Source organism: Balaenoptera ricei, chromosome 3, assembly GCF_028023285.1.
Source record: "Balaenoptera ricei isolate mBalRic1 chromosome 3, mBalRic1.hap2, whole genome shotgun sequence".
In the NCBI taxonomy this organism is placed as follows: domain Eukaryota; kingdom Metazoa; phylum Chordata; class Mammalia; order Artiodactyla; family Balaenopteridae; genus Balaenoptera; species Balaenoptera ricei.
This window is the reverse complement of record NC_082641.1, coordinates 48,227,912-48,245,812: the sequence shown is the minus strand read 5'-3', so window position 1 is coordinate 48,245,812 and position 17,901 is coordinate 48,227,912. Positions and strand designations below refer to the sequence as shown.

Here is a 17,901-nt window from a genome sequence, read left to right as displayed (position 1 = left end):
TTGTTTGCTTACCATAGCAACAATAATTTACGTTAAAATATAATTTTGCTTCTCTGTTGATTCTTCAAATGAAATTTAAATGTTTAATTTGTTACATATTGGGCTTCCATAGTGAAATTAGAAGGCATGGCCTTTGTGTGGTTCATCTACCCAGGGACATTTTGGTAGATATCTAAGGCAGAGTTAAAGGCTTTTAGAGCTAGAGTAGGGAAGAATAATCACCTAACCCCTAAGGACAATACATCTTTAAATAAACTGTCACTAAATAACCTAACTTGGTAGTTAAATTATAAACCCAGAAAGGTAGAAAATTCAGTAAATACTTGGATGAAAGAATAAATGAACAGTCTTCAGTATGCTACTCTTGCAAATCAGTGGACTGCTACTAGAAATAAGTGAATAGTTTGCTGAGGTTTGGTAATAGTTTTGGATCTGGACACCAAGTATAATGGAATTTTGTTTGTACAACTAAGTGACGATAGCCAATATTAGGTTTAGTAATGGTGACAATACCAACATTAGATTAAGTAATGGACTCAGATCTAAGCTTTAACAACTATAAAGAATACCTAAATTAACATATTGTTTTGTTTTTTGTTTCTTTTTTTTTTTTTTTTTTTTTACTGGAAACACCCACTTTTTCTACTGTTATCATTGTTTGAATTTTAAGAGTCTAAATCATCATGTTCATCAAAAGGAAATGAACATTCTCAGACATACAGTAGGGGCTACCCTTAACATAAAATATTGCTATATGTTGTAAAAGGTAATATATCTAAGATAATTTAAGAATAATCTAAGAACTAATACATTATTGGATTTGGAGTCTGAACAAACTGGCAGCAAACATAAAAGCTGCAGAGTAGGAAGCACACATGGCTCATAATGCCCAGATACTCAAAAAAAAGAGATCATTTTAAAGTCCTTTAATCATTTGCCAAAGAATAAGAAGGTTAGCCATTCAAAAAATTTCCCCAAACAAGTGAATTGATTTGAAATACCACAGGTAATTAAAATTCCTCTATTGCTGATTACATTTATTAGGTACAGCTTTAAAGTTGTAAGAGTACTGTGATGTTTTGTTATTTTAGATAGATACTGTCTAATGCATGTTCTCTTTCACAGAAATCTCCCAGGGAAACCTATGTGCTAATGACAAAATGTTACCGTTTCTAATACATTTTGCCTGTCTTTTTCAACTGCTTCCCTAGCTACATACATACATAATACATAAATAAATAAACCTCGCCACTTAATACCAAAAATATTACTCTGTTTGATGAACACCTTATTCCCCACATGTGGATATTTGCTTATTTATAAAACTCAGGTCCATCCAAGCAGTAAAAAGTTGCTCACATTAATATTTTGGGCTCTCAAGTCAGACTATAGACCTGATTCCAGCCTTAGCCACATGGATATTAATGTGCCCTCTTCTCCAGGTAACTCCGAAGAGGTGTAAAAATGCCTTAAGTAATAGCAGCAGCATCGTGTGTGTGTGTCTCTGTGTCTGTGTGTCTGTGCGTGTCTGCGTGTGTGTATGAGGTAACTACTTTGAAGGAAACAGATAATTTGGATAAAGTCTGATATGTCTATTTAAAATGAAGTTACATTATTTTATATTGTATGCGGGGTGTTTCTTTTGTTAACTTTTGGTTTGAAATTAACTATTATATAGTTTCTTCAAAAATAATCTAGTTGCTTTTTATCTGATATATTTCATAACTATATTGTGAGCCTAAAATTATGAGGTAGAATAATTGAGTCTTTCTTTTTTGCCCCTTTTTTTAGACTTCAACCAGATCACAGTTAAATCCAGCATTTGAAGATGCCTGGAGCAGCAGTGATGAGGAAGGATGACTATCATTCTTAGTACCTTTTTGTCTCTATTGATGAAACTTTTAAAACAGGACTGTTTTATTGTTTTAATTGTCCAGTGACAGCTACATTAGCCCTGAATTTGGGTGGTTTTTTTCCTTTTGTTTTAAAATGAAGTTAATAGTTGCATGAAATCCTGCAGCAGAGTTCCATATAGTTTATTTAATCAGAACATGTCTCCTTGATCCCAGTTGCTGTTGTCTGCCGCAGCCCGTATAGCTATAGTAGAAGGAGACAGGTCATGGTAGCCCCTTTGTGGGAACTTGAGCAGATTGTGTGAACAATAAGATGCAGTCTTGGAGGATGAGCACGTAGAGGTTGTCAGCACTGACTTTCTCCTGCTGGTTGTACCATCACCTTGCTCATTTTCACTTTCAAGAATGATTTTACTAAGGATTATATCAAAAAGTTTAGTTGAAAAGTTAGCATCAGAATTTGTTTATTCTTATTTATGTATTCCGTTTTTGCAATGATTTCATTTACTTAACTGTTGTCTAGCTTTATGTTAAGTTTTCTTGAACTCATTGCCTTCCACAATCTAAAAAGTGCATCGCAGGAGGTATTTAACTTAGGGAAAATACCATATTTCCTTTATTTTAATGCATCAGATGGCAGCTTGAACTACTCTTCTATGAATCTCTTTAAGATGTGACCAAGTCCTACTTCATTCATCAAAGCAGAAAATATCCTGGCAGGGAATCTGGCTTAAACATGAAATGTCATAAAATTTCTATTTTATTTTCTACTCTTCTTGTGTCATAACCCACAAGTGATTATCATGAACCTAATCTTATATTCCCTTTCTTTCTGAGTCTATCAATAGGAGACTAGTTAAAGAGGTTTTTGTGAGCTTGAATACCAAGTATACAGTTGTTGAGTTTTTAAGTGTGTGTTAGGCCTCATATCAGACCTTTCTGGCCAAACATTTTCCATACGTTTACTTTATAGTTGATCTTCTTAAGCCCTGACCATTTTACTCTCACTTTTTCTCACTTGGTGAGGATTCTTACAATCTTTGAGAATGCTATTGAAATTGGAATTTTTTTTTAATTTTAAGAAAAAAAGAGTCTTTCTCCAAACTGCAAATACATATAGGTAACTGGTACATTTCGAAAAGGTCCATCTGCTGGGGATGTAGAATGACTACCCTCCTAGTGCCATGGGATAAGTCGAATCCACTGACCGGGCAGCGCTGACAACCAATGAGGCCATATCAGTACCTAGTGTCTGCGACGTTACATGTTCCTGTAGGCATCCATGAACCATTTTCCTTTTCCCCTCTGAGCTTTTCTGAGTCAAATCTCAGCCTGTTCCTCAAAGTAGCCAGAGATGGCTCCACCTGAGCACTCGCTTATGTGCTGTGGGCCATTTGTGGGTTTGGTGTGAGGGCCTTCTCAGGAGATCATGGCTCCCCACGAGCATTGTTCAGGTCACAAGCTTCTCTGCTATGTCTGCCTACTGCTGTCGCAAGCAATCCGTTCCCCACCCTAGTAGGGTATAAGAGGCCCCATCCCTGGAGACCGTGGCTCAGTGTTTAATGAAGAAGGAGAGGAGGGGAAAGGAGCACCTGGTTCCAGCATGCCCCCCGCCAAGACCTGAAGAGTTGATCCAATTAATTTTAGAAATACAAAGCCTTGGTCCATGCATATGGGCCCTCATAAGAGCTGCTACTTATCAACATGCAAAGAGTCTCATGCTCAAAACAAAAAATGTAAAAGATGAAGTTGATGCCACCGTTGCTTTCCTAGATGTAGACCCTAGCCCCTCTAAGGTTGATTAGGACACCCTAGAGAAGGGGGGTGCTGCTTACAGAGAGGCCACTAGCGACCAATAGGAGCTTATCAGGTAAACACCCAACAGAAAAAAAAAGGAAAAGTTTTAGTCATCTAGAGGTACAAGCCATTCTGTAAGTTTAAAAAAAAAAGTGGCAGTGTGAGGAAGGGACTGATGATTCCATGGACAGGGGCAATCCCGGGGGTAAGTTGCCCAGAAGCAGCTGGCCCCTTCACCCTCCCTTTTTTCCTCTTATCAGCCAGAAAAAGAAAGTAAAGACTGCACCTTCAGGGTGCAAAAGCCTGAAACAGGAAGAGAACAGAAAAACTGACTGCCACTTTAGGTGGATACAAGCTCAAGGGGAGAAAAAACAGGAACTTTAAATCTTAGGTACTAAGCAAACACCAGTCTAGCAAACATAATGCTAATTGTAGATTACTTAAGATTTAAAAGCAAAAACAGAAAATAAAAGGTAATTGAATAATATATACATAAATATAATATTAAAACAAAGTTTTATAATTTGATCCAATTGAAAATCCAAAATTTATATACTAAATGAATATACTAAAGAATTTATATAACAATAAGATTAAAATGGCACCTTATGATAGATTACTACAACGTTAATGATGTGGTCCCATCCATTGGGGCCCCCATACTCAATATCCAATGTTATTTCTTTTAAATTTTATTGAAGTATAATTGATTTACAATGTTGTGTTAATTTCTGCTGTACAGCAAAGTGACTCAGTTATACATATATATATTCTTTTTCATATTCTTTTTCATTGTGGTTTTATCACAGTATATTGAATATAGTTCCCTGTGCTATACAGTAGGACCTATATTTTATCCATCCTATATATAATAGTTTGCATCTGCTAATCCCAAATTCCCAATACTTCCCTCCCCCACACCCCTCCCCCTGGGCAACCACAAGTCTGTTCTCTATGTCTGTGAGTCTGTTTCTATTTTGTAGATATGTTCATTTGTGTTGTATTTTAGATTCCACATATGAGTGATATCATATGGTATTTGCCTATCTCTTTCTGACTTACTTGGCTTAGTATGATAATCTCTAGGTCCATCCATGTTGCTGCAAATGGCATTATTTCATTCTTTTTAACTGTGTGTATATATATATGTGTCTGTGTGTATACATATATATATATATATTTATTTATCCCACATCTTCTTTATCCATTCATCTGTAGATGGACATTTAGGTAAATAGTGCTGCTATGAACATAGGGGTGCATGTATCTTTTCGAATTATAGTTTTGTCTGGGTATATGCTCAGGAGTGGAATTGCTGGATGATATGGCAACAATTTTTTTAGTTTTTTGAGGAACCACCATACTGTTTTCCATAGTGACTGCACCAGTTTACATTCCCACCAACAGTGTAAGACCCTTTTCTCCACGCCCTCTCCAGCATTTATTATTTGTAGACTTTTTAATGATGGTCATTCTGACCAGTGTGAGGTGGTACCTCATTGTAGTTTTGTATATCCGATATTATTGAAATTACTGATTCTATTCAGTCAACAACCGGTAAATATTTTGCCCCTGTACATTTGGCTAACATGTTCTGTTCAGTGCCTGTTTCACCAGCCTCTAGCTGCTGTTCGCCTTCACTTCAAAGAGGCACAATACACCTTTTCCAGACTGTCCATTGGGTACCTCAGCAGCTTTGCCATCACAATCTAGGCAGACAAGATCTCAACTGCATCCACCTTTTTCCGGGAGCACAGGTGTGATGTTGCATTGGTGACATCCTCCTCCAAGGAGACTCATTTGATATACATTTAAGGTATACAGGTCCAACATGTTTTAGTACTTTGGGGGTTCTGAAGGCAACATATTCTTTATTTACAAATTTTACTTCCAAATTAAAATCAGTAGGTACTCCCTTTAGTGCCCTGAAGGACTCTTTCACCAAGGAAATTTTGGCAACCTCTTGTCATACCTCCTGGAATCTCTAGACCACTTAGGATGGCCGTAAGTTGTCCAAGGCCTTATGATGCAAGAAACTGCCCTCTCAGCCTCATACTATGCTCCATTAAAACAACAAATAAAATACATGCTGAGCTCTCTGGAAAATAGAGGCTCTCACAGACTCGGAGCCTGTGACCTTTCATACCCAACCGCTTGTTAAGTGTTGGGTCATAGAAACAATACACCAGAAACTTGGCACAGCTACCAAGGCCTCTTTAGACAGGATGGAGCTGAGCCTGAGCTCTCTGGCATATTCCACTTGCAGGAGGAGGTGGCTTCCCCTGTCCTCAGTCCCTTGTTAAATGCCATGGTGCTGGAGGATGTCACCCCTCCCCCAGATCACTTGGCTGCCCAGAATCCACTTGGGATTAACTGAATGAACAGCAGTGGGAGCACATAGACTATGCAAATGGCACTGCTAACCATCATACATGATGGAGCTCAATGAAATGTTGCTGTTTTCCGTCTCTTAGCCAGGATGTCCCTAATAAAGGATGGGACCCAAGAAACAACACACTCAACCAAACTGCTGGATGCCCTGGCCAACAAGTAGCCTCATTTCACATTTATTATAAACTGCTGGGTCATTGCCTAAAATTGTCCCTTTAAGGGAGAAAAAAGCCAACAAAACTGGGACTCTCTTGCCTCACAGATGTTCAAAATATAAGTCAAAATCACACATCTCCATATATATTTAGGCCACAATACAAGGCCTTGCCATTGCACGCCATACTACTTTCAGAGTTACAGACATTATTGATAATAACTAAGATACACATTTTTCTTCTAAAAATACACAATGCTAATCTCTTGGAAAAGGTATTCAATAGAACTTTCACATCCCTTGTAGGTATCCGATAGCCAGTTTAATTAAGAGACATAATGGTCTCACACAGCTCTTTTTCAAATTCCACTCAGGTAAATGGACCCCTAAATGGGTCTCTGTCTTGCTCTAGGCCTTAATCTCTCTTAATTCAAGGCCCCTTGGCCAGTTTACACCTCACACCAACTTTTAAAATTTTTCTATCCCCCTTATATTTAAAGGGGATGTGCATTGCCTCCATGTATATAAAGACTCATTGTAAATGAGACCCTTTTTATAATGTCTTCCCGTACCTTTGTAAATGTTTTATCATTCCCTCATCCCAGAAGGGCTGGAGGCCAGATCAAGGGGCGCATTAACCAAATTGTCCATATACCAGACAGCTGTTTACCTGATAGAGGACCCATTTGAGCTGAAACTTCCACCAAAAACAAAAGCCCTCTCAGTGCAGCTGCTCACCTTCCTGTTGACTGTTGGTCTTATTGCTATTGGTCTGTATACTTTCATTAATTTACAATCTGAAGACCCAATCATGGTAAATGTGAGACCCCACATCACCTCGAGTGGATACCCTCTTGGAAAGGATACCCCAGCCCCATATCCCAGAGGGCATCTCCTAGTCCAAGTGCTCATCATTGGAGATGACTTCACTCTGACACTAAAACCTCGCTTCCAGCAACACATATGGGTTGCCTCTCCTAAGGCACAAATTGGACACAGGACATTTTTGCTTTTCTTCCTTCGATACTAAGGATCCCATTATATTTCTGAGCTACTGTCTGCCTAGCCCATGATCCTACTCCTTGTTCTTTGCCAAAAGGCGCACCCCGCACACCTGTGCCTAAAGAGAAATCTAGTAGAGGTTACTGCTATCTGTGTTCTAAATTAATGGAGATTATTGCTTTCCCTGGAGGCATTTGCCTCATGTTAGTCAAATCCTTCAGCACTTTGGGGAGAGGACCACCTAGTTCCCAAGGCGTTTTCCTACTCTCACCTTGTGCCTCCCACCATGATCGCCACAACCACTCTTTCTCCTTGGTTATACACAATCCCACTAATCTTACATATACTTTACTAATGTATCATTTCATACTGTCCAACAGAACAACTGCTGGACCTGCTACCTTGATATATCATACCTTTAGCACACTTTCCAACTCCACTTAGATATTGTTGGAGACCCCAAGAATTTCCTATCTATTTCTTGGTTAATGCCATATAAATAGAAAATCTAGTTATAGGCTGGCCTGCAAGGACTCCTTACACCTCTACTTGTGTTCTTCCTTTCTACTCTCTTAGTAAAATGTTTTCTACACTGTTAGTGCAGCTTATGCCCTGCTTGCTAAAAGTCTCCACTAGTATCACCCCCAGGGATTCCTTAATATGATGCCAGAGCATCACAGGGCCAATTGTATTGACTACATTTTCTTATTTTCTGTATCCTTGATACTCTGGCATTTGGATCCTTGATCGATCCTGGTGACACTGCCCCTTCCAGAACTAATTCCCAGAGATAGCAAAGGACTCCCCTGGAAGCATGCCTTTAATATACAAGACAACCAGTCCAGAGTCCACACCCCCAACCATCTCCTTCATCAAATTCTCACACGCCAAGCCAGTATTCCCCTTGCCCTAAATCACCCCAGAGCCAGGTACCAGACAGCTAGGAACCACTCCTGTAGCCCAGTCTACTGAAATTATTCAAAATATCCAATCCCAAACTTACTCAGTGTACCTGCCCTGCCTCGTCCATTCCTTCCCACAAAAAATGTTAATAAAGACTCTAGGCCATGCTGCACCCTCTCCCTCTCTGCCTCCTGACTGATCCTGGTCCTTCCCCGTGTGGCTCTTCATGGCATGGTGTGCCATGCTTCCTGGTTCTAGGGATATTTGAGTACAAACTGTCCTTCATTTCCATGTCTGCGTGTCTTAGAAGAAATCCCAGCTACAAACACTAAGTCATTCTTTTTATTAACTTTGCAATACTCCACCTTGTGAATGCACCACCATTTGCTTCCAGCCATTCCCCTGTTTAGGGCCACATGTACAGTGGTAAAGATTGTGAACTGCACTATATCTTCCTTAGGTAATGTATTTGGGTGATACACTTTAGTTATTGAATATCATCTTTTCCTCTGGCAGAGGAAATGGTAATTTTGCTGGGTAGGATTCTTGGGTTGTAGTCCTTTTCTTTCATTAGCCTGTAACTATTACGTCCACTGTCTTCTAGCTTCTATTATTGCAGACTAGGATTTTATAATAAAACCAGTTTGATTTTTTTCCCCTTTGTGGGGAACTCATTCTTTATAGCTAAAAGCTTGTCAACTGTGAGGGTTTTGTTTTCTTTTTTTCTTTTTATCCTTAGAGTTCCTTAATTTTATCAGATGTCTGATAAGTCTACCCCTCCCCCCTCACTTCCTGGACCTCTTGTGAGCTCTTTCAATCTGAAGCCTTAAGCCTTCTCTCAGCTCAGGAATATTTTCTTCTAATATTTGTTTAATTGTTGCTTCTCCTCTTTTTTTTTTTTCTTCTCTGCATGACCTAATAATTGCATGTGAAGTCTACTCTACTCTCTCCTTCATAGTCTTATCTTATCCTTCCTGCTCACCTTTTTTTTTTTTTTTTTTTTTTTAATCCTAGAACAGTTCCTGCTACTTAGTAAGTGCTCAGTAAATACTTGTTTTGTGGTTTCTATTCTGTACTTCGAGATTTTGCACTTGACCTGTGAGGTCACTAATTCAGGCCTGACTGTGATCATCAGGAGAGACTTTAATTATTGTTTTATTCTCCTCCCCACCCTACACCTTTGTTTTGTTTTGTTTTGTTTTTAAACACTTGGAGAAATAGGAACAATCTATAGAGGCTTCTACTTGAAACTTTTTTTTAATTGTTTCATTCAATTGGTATTTGTCCAATCTTAGTGACAGTATATATCAATGAACCTATTACAAAGGTAGTAATCACCTGCAGTTTCTCTCCATTGCCTTTTACATTTTACAGATTTTCCTTCCATAGTGACTTGGCTAACAGTATATGTCTTTTAGTCATATAAAGTGCTTGTATCCTGCCATATTTCAAAGGACACATATGCCAGTTGTTTACTGCACCTCAAATTGATCCCAGTTTTAAAGTCATTTATGGTACACCTGTGAAATGCCTAGTTTTTAAAAATATATAGAATGAATAAACACACATGTTTTATTGACATAGCCCTAAATCTATGTTTTAACAGGAAGTCCAAAAACAGCATCATAGATAAGCTTTTTATATTTCCTGCCAAGTCTTTTCTTTACAATTAATTGAGGAAATACCTTAATAGAGAAAAAAAAAAAGATATCTTCAGCTGAAGCATTCTTTCTCTTCAGTTTATACTAAAAAGCCCCATTTAAACTAGATAAAAACCTTTAAAGAAAGCTCTGAAGACAAACCCTTAAACTGTAAAAGTTGTATTAACAGATAGAAATAACCTCAAAATGAAGACTCTTCAGTAAAGAACACAAAGGTATAGAGAGCCTACTATTGATAAGACACTAGAAAACAAAAACCTTTAGCTCTGTTATTTAAAGTCTCAGTGAGACAATAATAAAACCAGTTTGTCTCAACAAACTAATCTCAATTATCTTTCAAAGAAAAGTCACTAAACCTAATGGCTGCATAGTTCTAACTCATACTTCATTACTGTTCTGTCATATACTAATACTTGGTTGTTTCCATAAAAATGGTTAACTACTGAAGATTAGAAAAGAATTTCTGTAAGTTATAATTTTTATAAACAAACACACTGATAAATTTCCTTTTTTCCAACATAATTTTTTCTCTATATTCAGATCCTATTTACTGAGCCTGAATTTTTAAACTCTTGAGTATCATTAGAACAGTAAACTTAAAATCAGTCAAACCACGCTAGAATTGAAATTGGCAAAAAGCCTAGCATGCTTGAGATTTTTCCTTTCAAAAAGTATAGCAGGGAAAGCTAATTACAGAAAGGAAAATAATCACTTTGCTTTGGATTGTGATGAAGGTTCTAGACATCTGAAGGTTAAATCTGTTGCTAAGATAGAGTTGTTTCTTCTGTTTTAGCTCTGGAAAAAATATTAAATTTAGGGGACATATCTAACAAAGCTCAATCATGAATATGGCTTTTCTTTGCAAAAAATATGTACAGTCCTTCTGTGCTGCCTTGATCACTGTACTAAACCCTGGTGCCTAGAATTTATTACAAGTCATTTCTGGTAAGGCAAGCTTATCTATCTTACTAGAATATCAGCAACATCCTCAAATACGGGAGGCATAGTTCTTTTGCTGCCATCTAGTTCTTTATTTTTCTGCTTTTAAAATTGGACAATTAAAAAATAGAAAAAATCTAAGGGAAATAATAAGACAAACAACTGTGTTGTGACCTCTCTAATTCTCTGTGGGTAGGAATCTACAAATGCCCTGTATCCTCCTGACAAACCACTCCTCTTTATCCTTATGAGGATACTCATAAACTTTGTACTAGTGGGTTAATACAGCTCTCCCAGTCTTTGCTCTCCCTAGGCTTGGAACTAAGTAAATGTCACAATCTTAACTTGGTTTGTTATTTTATCACTAAAAACACAAGTCACTGTTTAATACCAAATTCCTCAAGCTCCTCTTATTTTTTATGCCTTGACAGTCTGTCCAGTGGTTATTGCAGAGAATCTGTAGCCTTGGGCCTAACCAGTGACTTTGTTTCCTAGGCACTGGTGGTCAACTCTTGAAGGCAACAAATGATTGTCTGAGTGTGGCACAAGAGTGATTGGCACAAGCCACTTCTCTTTTGTTCATCTAATCATTACAGCAAGAGTTAGCAACAGTACTAAACTAGGGCCTGCTAACCCACTCCTGTTCAAACACCAGCAGGAACAGGAGAGCTGCTACTTCCCAGGTGGCTCACACTCCACTCTCCAGCTTCTCTTCAGCTGTATAGTAGCGTTATCCACTGTCCTGTGAAACTGTGTATCATCTATATAAATGTACTGTTAATATTGTGCTAAAATGAGGAAATAGTACTCCTAATAGGTCTTTGAGAATTGAGCTATTAACTATTTTTATTGTACGGTTTTAATGTTTTTTTATATATTATGTATGAAAAAATTTGAGTTTCAGTAAGTACTGTGGAAAAAATGTATTAAAAATAACTCAGTGATGATCACTATGAATATTAAGGAATGGTAAGTTTATTTTAAAAATGTACTGGTTTCATAAAGAAATAAATAATAAAAAATAGACTGGAAATCAGAAGACCTGAGTCTTCATCTTAGTTTTACTACCAAGTAAACATGTGAAATTTGAATACTATTTTTTTACTTTCTTTTTTTCCATTAGTTAAAAAAAAAAAAAAGGAAGGGACAGAAAACTGGAGTAGAAAATTGTCAAATTCATTCCTGTTCCAAAATCACACATTGTAATATTTAGAAAGCATTTTAAAATGGTATTCACTGTGTGAAATACATAAATAAGTAGAGGTTTATATTCAAGGTTAACTGAAGTTCATTGAAGGCAAAGGTAGAGTGTCTTTATAAAAGACTCATGAATTATCTTATACTGAATAAACACTCAAATTTTAATGGAATTAACATGTATTTTGCCTAAACTGAAACTTGTAAAGTTCCCATCCAAATTATTATGGAACCACCACTTGATTTAGCAAGTTAGCCTCCCTGAGCTAGTTTCATTTGTGGAAAGGGAATAAAATACACCTTACAGAGTTGTAAAGATAAATGAAATAAAGTTCTTACATATAATAATTGTTCAGCTAATAGAACTCTTGTTACTTAAAATCTCATAATTATTGGGTTCTGAGGTCTTGTCAAATTCTCTCAAATTTTACCTCCTCAGGACATGGTCTGCATATTTATTTTATCCTTCTCTGCCTTCTAGAATGTATATTCTATGAGGACAGGGATTTTGTCTGTTCTAGTTACTGCTGTATCCTCAGTACTTAGAACACTGCTTGGCAAATAATAGAAGATGCCATATATATGTGTAATTTATTAGTGAACACCACCATTACCAAGCACTTAAGTGCAGAGCAACAATTTCATAATTTGCAAATGATAAAATGCTTAATTGATTATGCTCTTTTTAAAATTTACTATGTATGAAATTTTGTTATTAAATATTAGTTAACAACTTGGCTATTGCATTAATCTTGTAGTCTTTCTTCTCACCCAATGGCAAAGTGTCCTATTCTTAAGGTTGCTATTGGTCTGTACACCTATCATAGATCCTCCCTGAATCCTTTAGAGGGCTGCTGTTATACCAGAGACTTGCTATGTGAATCTCAATAGCCAAACAAAATTAGGGGATCTTTATGAAACCTTGAGTTCAGATTTCTTTACGTGGTCTTCTCCAACTCTAGCCCATTTCCACCTGGTAATATTATGGTTACACTGAATTTCTCCATTGCCTTTGGCTCTAAAGTTCTGGGCTTTCTTTTCTTGTCTACCCCCTTTATGGAAAAATGACAAATATTTTTGGAAATTTTACCTGCTCAGGGCATTGATTATCTTTGTATCCAGAAGGAATGCAAGAAAGGCAAGACGAGGGCTCACAATCTCAAATGCTTACAAAGGCCAGGAGAACATGGTAAATGAGTGAAGGGGTGGTGTAACGAGAATCAAATATGAGAATTATATCATTTATTTTTATTGCACTTTGCTATAAGCATGTAACATAAATATATGATATTAGAGATAAAATTTTGATATAAATTCAAATACTAATAAATATTTCAGTTATGCATTTCTTTTTTTTTTTTTTACAAGAGATAGACTGACACCAAGCATTGTAAATGGATGACCACAACAAAAGCAACAATGGTTGCAATTACCAAACACGAAACACACTCATACTATGTCATAATATTCACATTCAGTCCAGTAATCCTCCACTGTAACAGCTCCTTTACTTTGCAGTAAATTGATTTGTATATTCTTTGCCTCTGAGTCCTTGTGGGATTTTTTTTTTTTAATTCAAACAGAAAGTCACAAAAATTAAAATCATCCTCATCAGTTCACTCAGTCCCATCTAATTAATTTTTTTTTCATATTGATCTTTTGTTAGCACTTTTATGAGTTCATCAGTTTTTCATTAGAGTTCTGAAAATGCTTATTCATTCAGTTCAGCAGTACAGTTACCAGAAACCTGTACTTGTCAGTCTTTTCTATGAATTCCTTGAAGATGAACCCCTTTTATAGGAACATATTTGCAAAAGCATCAGAGTACACCCAGAACTGTCTGTAAATGACAAAAGACTTTAAAATGACCACAGTTAAAGATTTGATGAAAGTTCATAATAGTGTAATTGACAAGGAAATTTAGTTATTTCTGAGATATACATTTTAAAGTAATAACTAGAATTATGACATAACATTATACCAGAACATATAAGATTTTTAGAAATTTCACGTAATGTCTGAAACATTTATATTAACATATTTCCATACAAATAACCCAGTGAAAGTTTAGTATTAGTTGTTTTGTTTTTTTATACTGCAGGTTCTTATTAGTCATCAATTTTATACACATCAGTGTATACATGTCAATCCCAATCGCCCAATTCAGCACACCACCATCCCCACCCCACCGCGGTTTTCCCCCCTTGGTGTCCATATGTCTGTTCTCTACATCTGTGTCTCAACTTCTGCCCTGCAAACTGGCTCATCTGTACCATTTTTCTAGTTTCCACATACATGCGTTAATATACGATATTTGTTTTTCTCTTTTTGACTTACTTCACTCTGTATGACAGTCTCTAGATCCATCCACGTCTCAGCAAATGACTCAATTTCGTTCCTTTTTATGGCTGAGTAATATTCCATTGTATATATGTACCACAGCTTCTTTATCCATTCGTCTGTCGATGGGCATTTAGGTTGCTTCCATGTCCTGGCTATTGTAAATAGTGCTGCAATGAACATTGGGGTGCATGTATCTTTTAGAATTATGGTTTTCTCTGGTATACGCCCAGTAGTGGGATTGCTGGATCATATGATAATTCTATTTTTAGTTTTTTAAGGAACCTCCATACTGTTCTCCATAATGGCTGTATCAATTTACATTCCCACCAACAGTGCAAGAGGGTTCCCTTTTCTCCACACCCTCTCCAGCATTTGTTGTTTGTAGATTTTCTGATGATGCCCATTCTAACTGGTGTGAGGTGATACCTCATTGTAGTTTTGATTTGCATTTCTCTAATTAGTGATGTTGAGCATCTTTTCATGTGCTTCTTGGCCATCTGTATGTCTTCTTTGGAGAAATGTCTATTTAGGTCTTCTGCCCATTTTTGGATTGGGTTGTTTGTTTCTTTAATATTGAGCTGCATGAGCTGTTTATATATTTTGGAGATTAATCCTTTGTCCGTTGATTCATTTGCAAATATTTTCTCCCATTCTGAGGGTTGTCTTTTTGTCTTGTTTATGGTTTCCTTTGCTGTGCAAAAGCTTATGCATTTCTTCTATAATTCATTATTTTTTTATCTTGAACCAGAGAAATGTGACTTTTTTCTTCATCATCTGTGAGCAATATTAATTTTATTCAAATTAATAATGTAAGTTTTTTGGGCTTCCCTGGTGGCGCAGTGGTTGAGAATCTGCCTGCCAATGCAGGGGACATGGGTTCGAGCCCTGGTCTGGGAAGATCCCACATGCCGCGGAGCGGCTAGGCCCATGAGCCACAATTGCTGAGCCTGCGCATCTGGAGCCTGTGTTCCGCAACAAGAGAGGCTGTGACAGTGAGAGGCCCGCAAACCGCGATAAAGAGTGGCCCCCACTTGCCACAACTAGAGAAAGCCTCGCACAGAAACAAAGACCCAACACAGCCATAAATTAATTAATTAATTAATTAATTTAAAAATTAAAAAAAAAAATAATGTAAGTTTTTCACAGATATGGTTTTTCCAAAACATAGATTCCTCACTCAGGTTTTTTTTTTTTTGTTTTTTGGGTTTTTTTTGCATTTTTAAAATATCTGAGTTATTTATAGAATTCAGTTCCTGGTTAGTTTTTGGAACTACACTTTAGTATACCAGCTTCCATTTTTTAGCTCTTTATTCACATTATCAATATTAGCTGAGAAAAGGCAAAATGATCTAAGTTTATTTTTATAAATTTCAAAATCAAATAACTTAGAATTCAGTTCTTAGCTCCACAAGGGGTAATCATCACTTAAATTTCTGGAAAATGATTTCTGCATATTAAAGGCCAGGTTTTTTTGTGGCTTAGTGAGTTTCCCAAAGGCACGGTTTGGTTAGAAATTAGATGAATAAAAGGAATGATTTGTTTGTGTAATTGATTGCGAACACACTTGTAGAGAAATAGAGTGTGAATGTCAACCTGTCAACCGGAGTCCCAATCTTTGAATAAATCTTCACTGATGGGTTCAGCTGACACCTTCTTTAGATAACACAAACCAATTTCTTAGAAACATCCAAAAAAAAAAAAAATCCCTTCATTCTCACACCACATCTATTTTGCATACAATTCACGAAGGAAGGAAAGCATTGGCGTGTCTCCTGTGGTTCAAACCACAGTAGCACATTCATTTCATAGTATTCATTGCTATATTCATTTTATGTTCTCTTTTTCTAAATTAAATTTTATTCTCATTTAATTATGAAATAAACATATTATTGTATAACTTGTGCAAACTGCCAGCATGGACTTCAGTTTTGAAAAACAAGTCCAGTATTAGCTCTGACTTGCTGAAGCACCTCCTGCGGCCCTGTTTACCCACTTCACTCAACACGCAAAAATAATGCTCTGATATGCCTATTACTGGCACAAAGTTCAAAAGCAATTCAAACACTTAAAGCCTTCCAGACACCACAAATGACTATAGCTACTTGGGTGGTATTTATATCTTTTATATCTGTACACTCATTGGCTGGAAGGGGAAAAAACTAAATGATTTAAGCTTTTCATGCTGCTTCGTACTGTAAATCCCTTCACTCCCGCTTTAGCATGGTAAGAAATATTACATGAGGTTAAACTTATATTTGCAAATGTTAGTTTCTGTTCAGGACACAATTTCTGCTGCAAGCAACCTTTTCATAAACCCATCATTGGCAAAAGGTTTTAATGCCAAGAACATTTTTTTTACTTAATACATTTTACACCATTATCATTGCTGTAATTCCAGTCCTTGTTTTCAGTCCATTAAGTTATTCTTTAAGTTTGTCATTAACATGTCTTTGCTTTTCTGGGTATGTTTCTTACTGTGGTTGGTTTCATAATAGCTTCTGAAGTCATATTTAATACAGTGTGCATTAATAGTTGGTGTGCAGTATTAGTCATGTAAGAATAGTCTCTACTTCCACAATGACATATGCTCTTCAACTTCCTTTGAAACACATGACTATGTCAGTTTTTCATTTTTCCATTCTTAATGGTGAGAGAAAGTGTGATATGATGATAAATGGCAGCTCCTGGTCAATATTAGGGAGTTATTACATAGTGGTGGGATTTGTGATAAACCTGAGAATACCTGCTCAAAGGCAGTAGCTTTTATGGATTAGGATTAGATTTGCCTGAAAACTCAAATAACATAGCTTAAATAAAATATAAATTCATTTCTTTTGATAAAGGTCCAGGAAGGCAGTCCTCAGCAGTATGCTGATTCTGAGATCATCGGGAAACTAGGTACTTTCTTATTGCTCTCATATCCTCTATCAGCATCTTCCCCCTTGAGATACAACAAAATTGTTCTAGCCATTATATTCACATTCCACCCAAGAGGAAAAAGGAAAACAAAGAAGATGGCATCCTCCCTTTGAGGACACTTCTTTCTTTCACACACCACTTTCAGTAACATCCTGTTGGCCAGAACTCCTGGTCAGACCTAACTGAAAAGGAAGCTGGGTCTTTAAGTGGCCATGTGCTCAGCTAAAAAGTGGGAACTCAATTACTGTTGGCAAAAAGGAAAACAAATATAGGAGAACAACTAACAGCCCATGTCATATGACTACTCAGCTCCAGCTAACTTAGGCCATGTGTGAATGTGGGCCTATTGAAACTAGAAATGCTAATTATTCAAGAGAAGTGAAAAAATCCATATTTTTATGGGAAAATACAATTTTTAGATGTTGACAATTCAAAATTTTTTATGGCTGGAGATTCAAAAAGTGGTCTAAATCCTACCTGAGTGTACTACTTGTGACCATTTATGTAGATAAAAGTATAGAACATCATGAACAAGAGATCTGCTACATGTCTTCATGTTTCAACATTTATGCAAAAGGAAAAAAAGGATTTATTATGGTAGAGGGAAGTTACAGGTATTAACACATGTATTCTCAGGGGTGACATTCACCTGCTCCTTACCAGGTGATGACACAGGGAAGAAATACATCCATACTAATTTGTGGCATGCTTTTGATGAGGCTATCAGAAATGAAGTGACTCA

At 36.7% G+C, this 17,901-nt stretch overlaps 1 protein-coding gene across 3 annotated transcripts in view; it reads left to right on the top strand.

Annotated features, from left to right (window-relative positions):
- The window catches only part of ERCC8 (ERCC excision repair 8, CSA ubiquitin ligase complex subunit), a 70,153-nt gene extending 59,996 nt beyond the window's left edge, over positions 1-10,157 (top strand). For all 3 annotated transcript variants that reach the window (XM_059916431.1, XM_059916430.1, XM_059916433.1), the window contains one exon: positions 1,792-10,157. In XM_059916431.1, the coding sequence (XP_059772414.1) occupies positions 1,792-1,860 (69 nt within the window). In that variant the 3' untranslated portion in view covers positions 1,861-10,157. The remainder of the gene's footprint in view (positions 1-1,791) is intronic.
- The last annotated feature ends 7,744 nt before the right edge of the window (positions 10,158-17,901 follow it).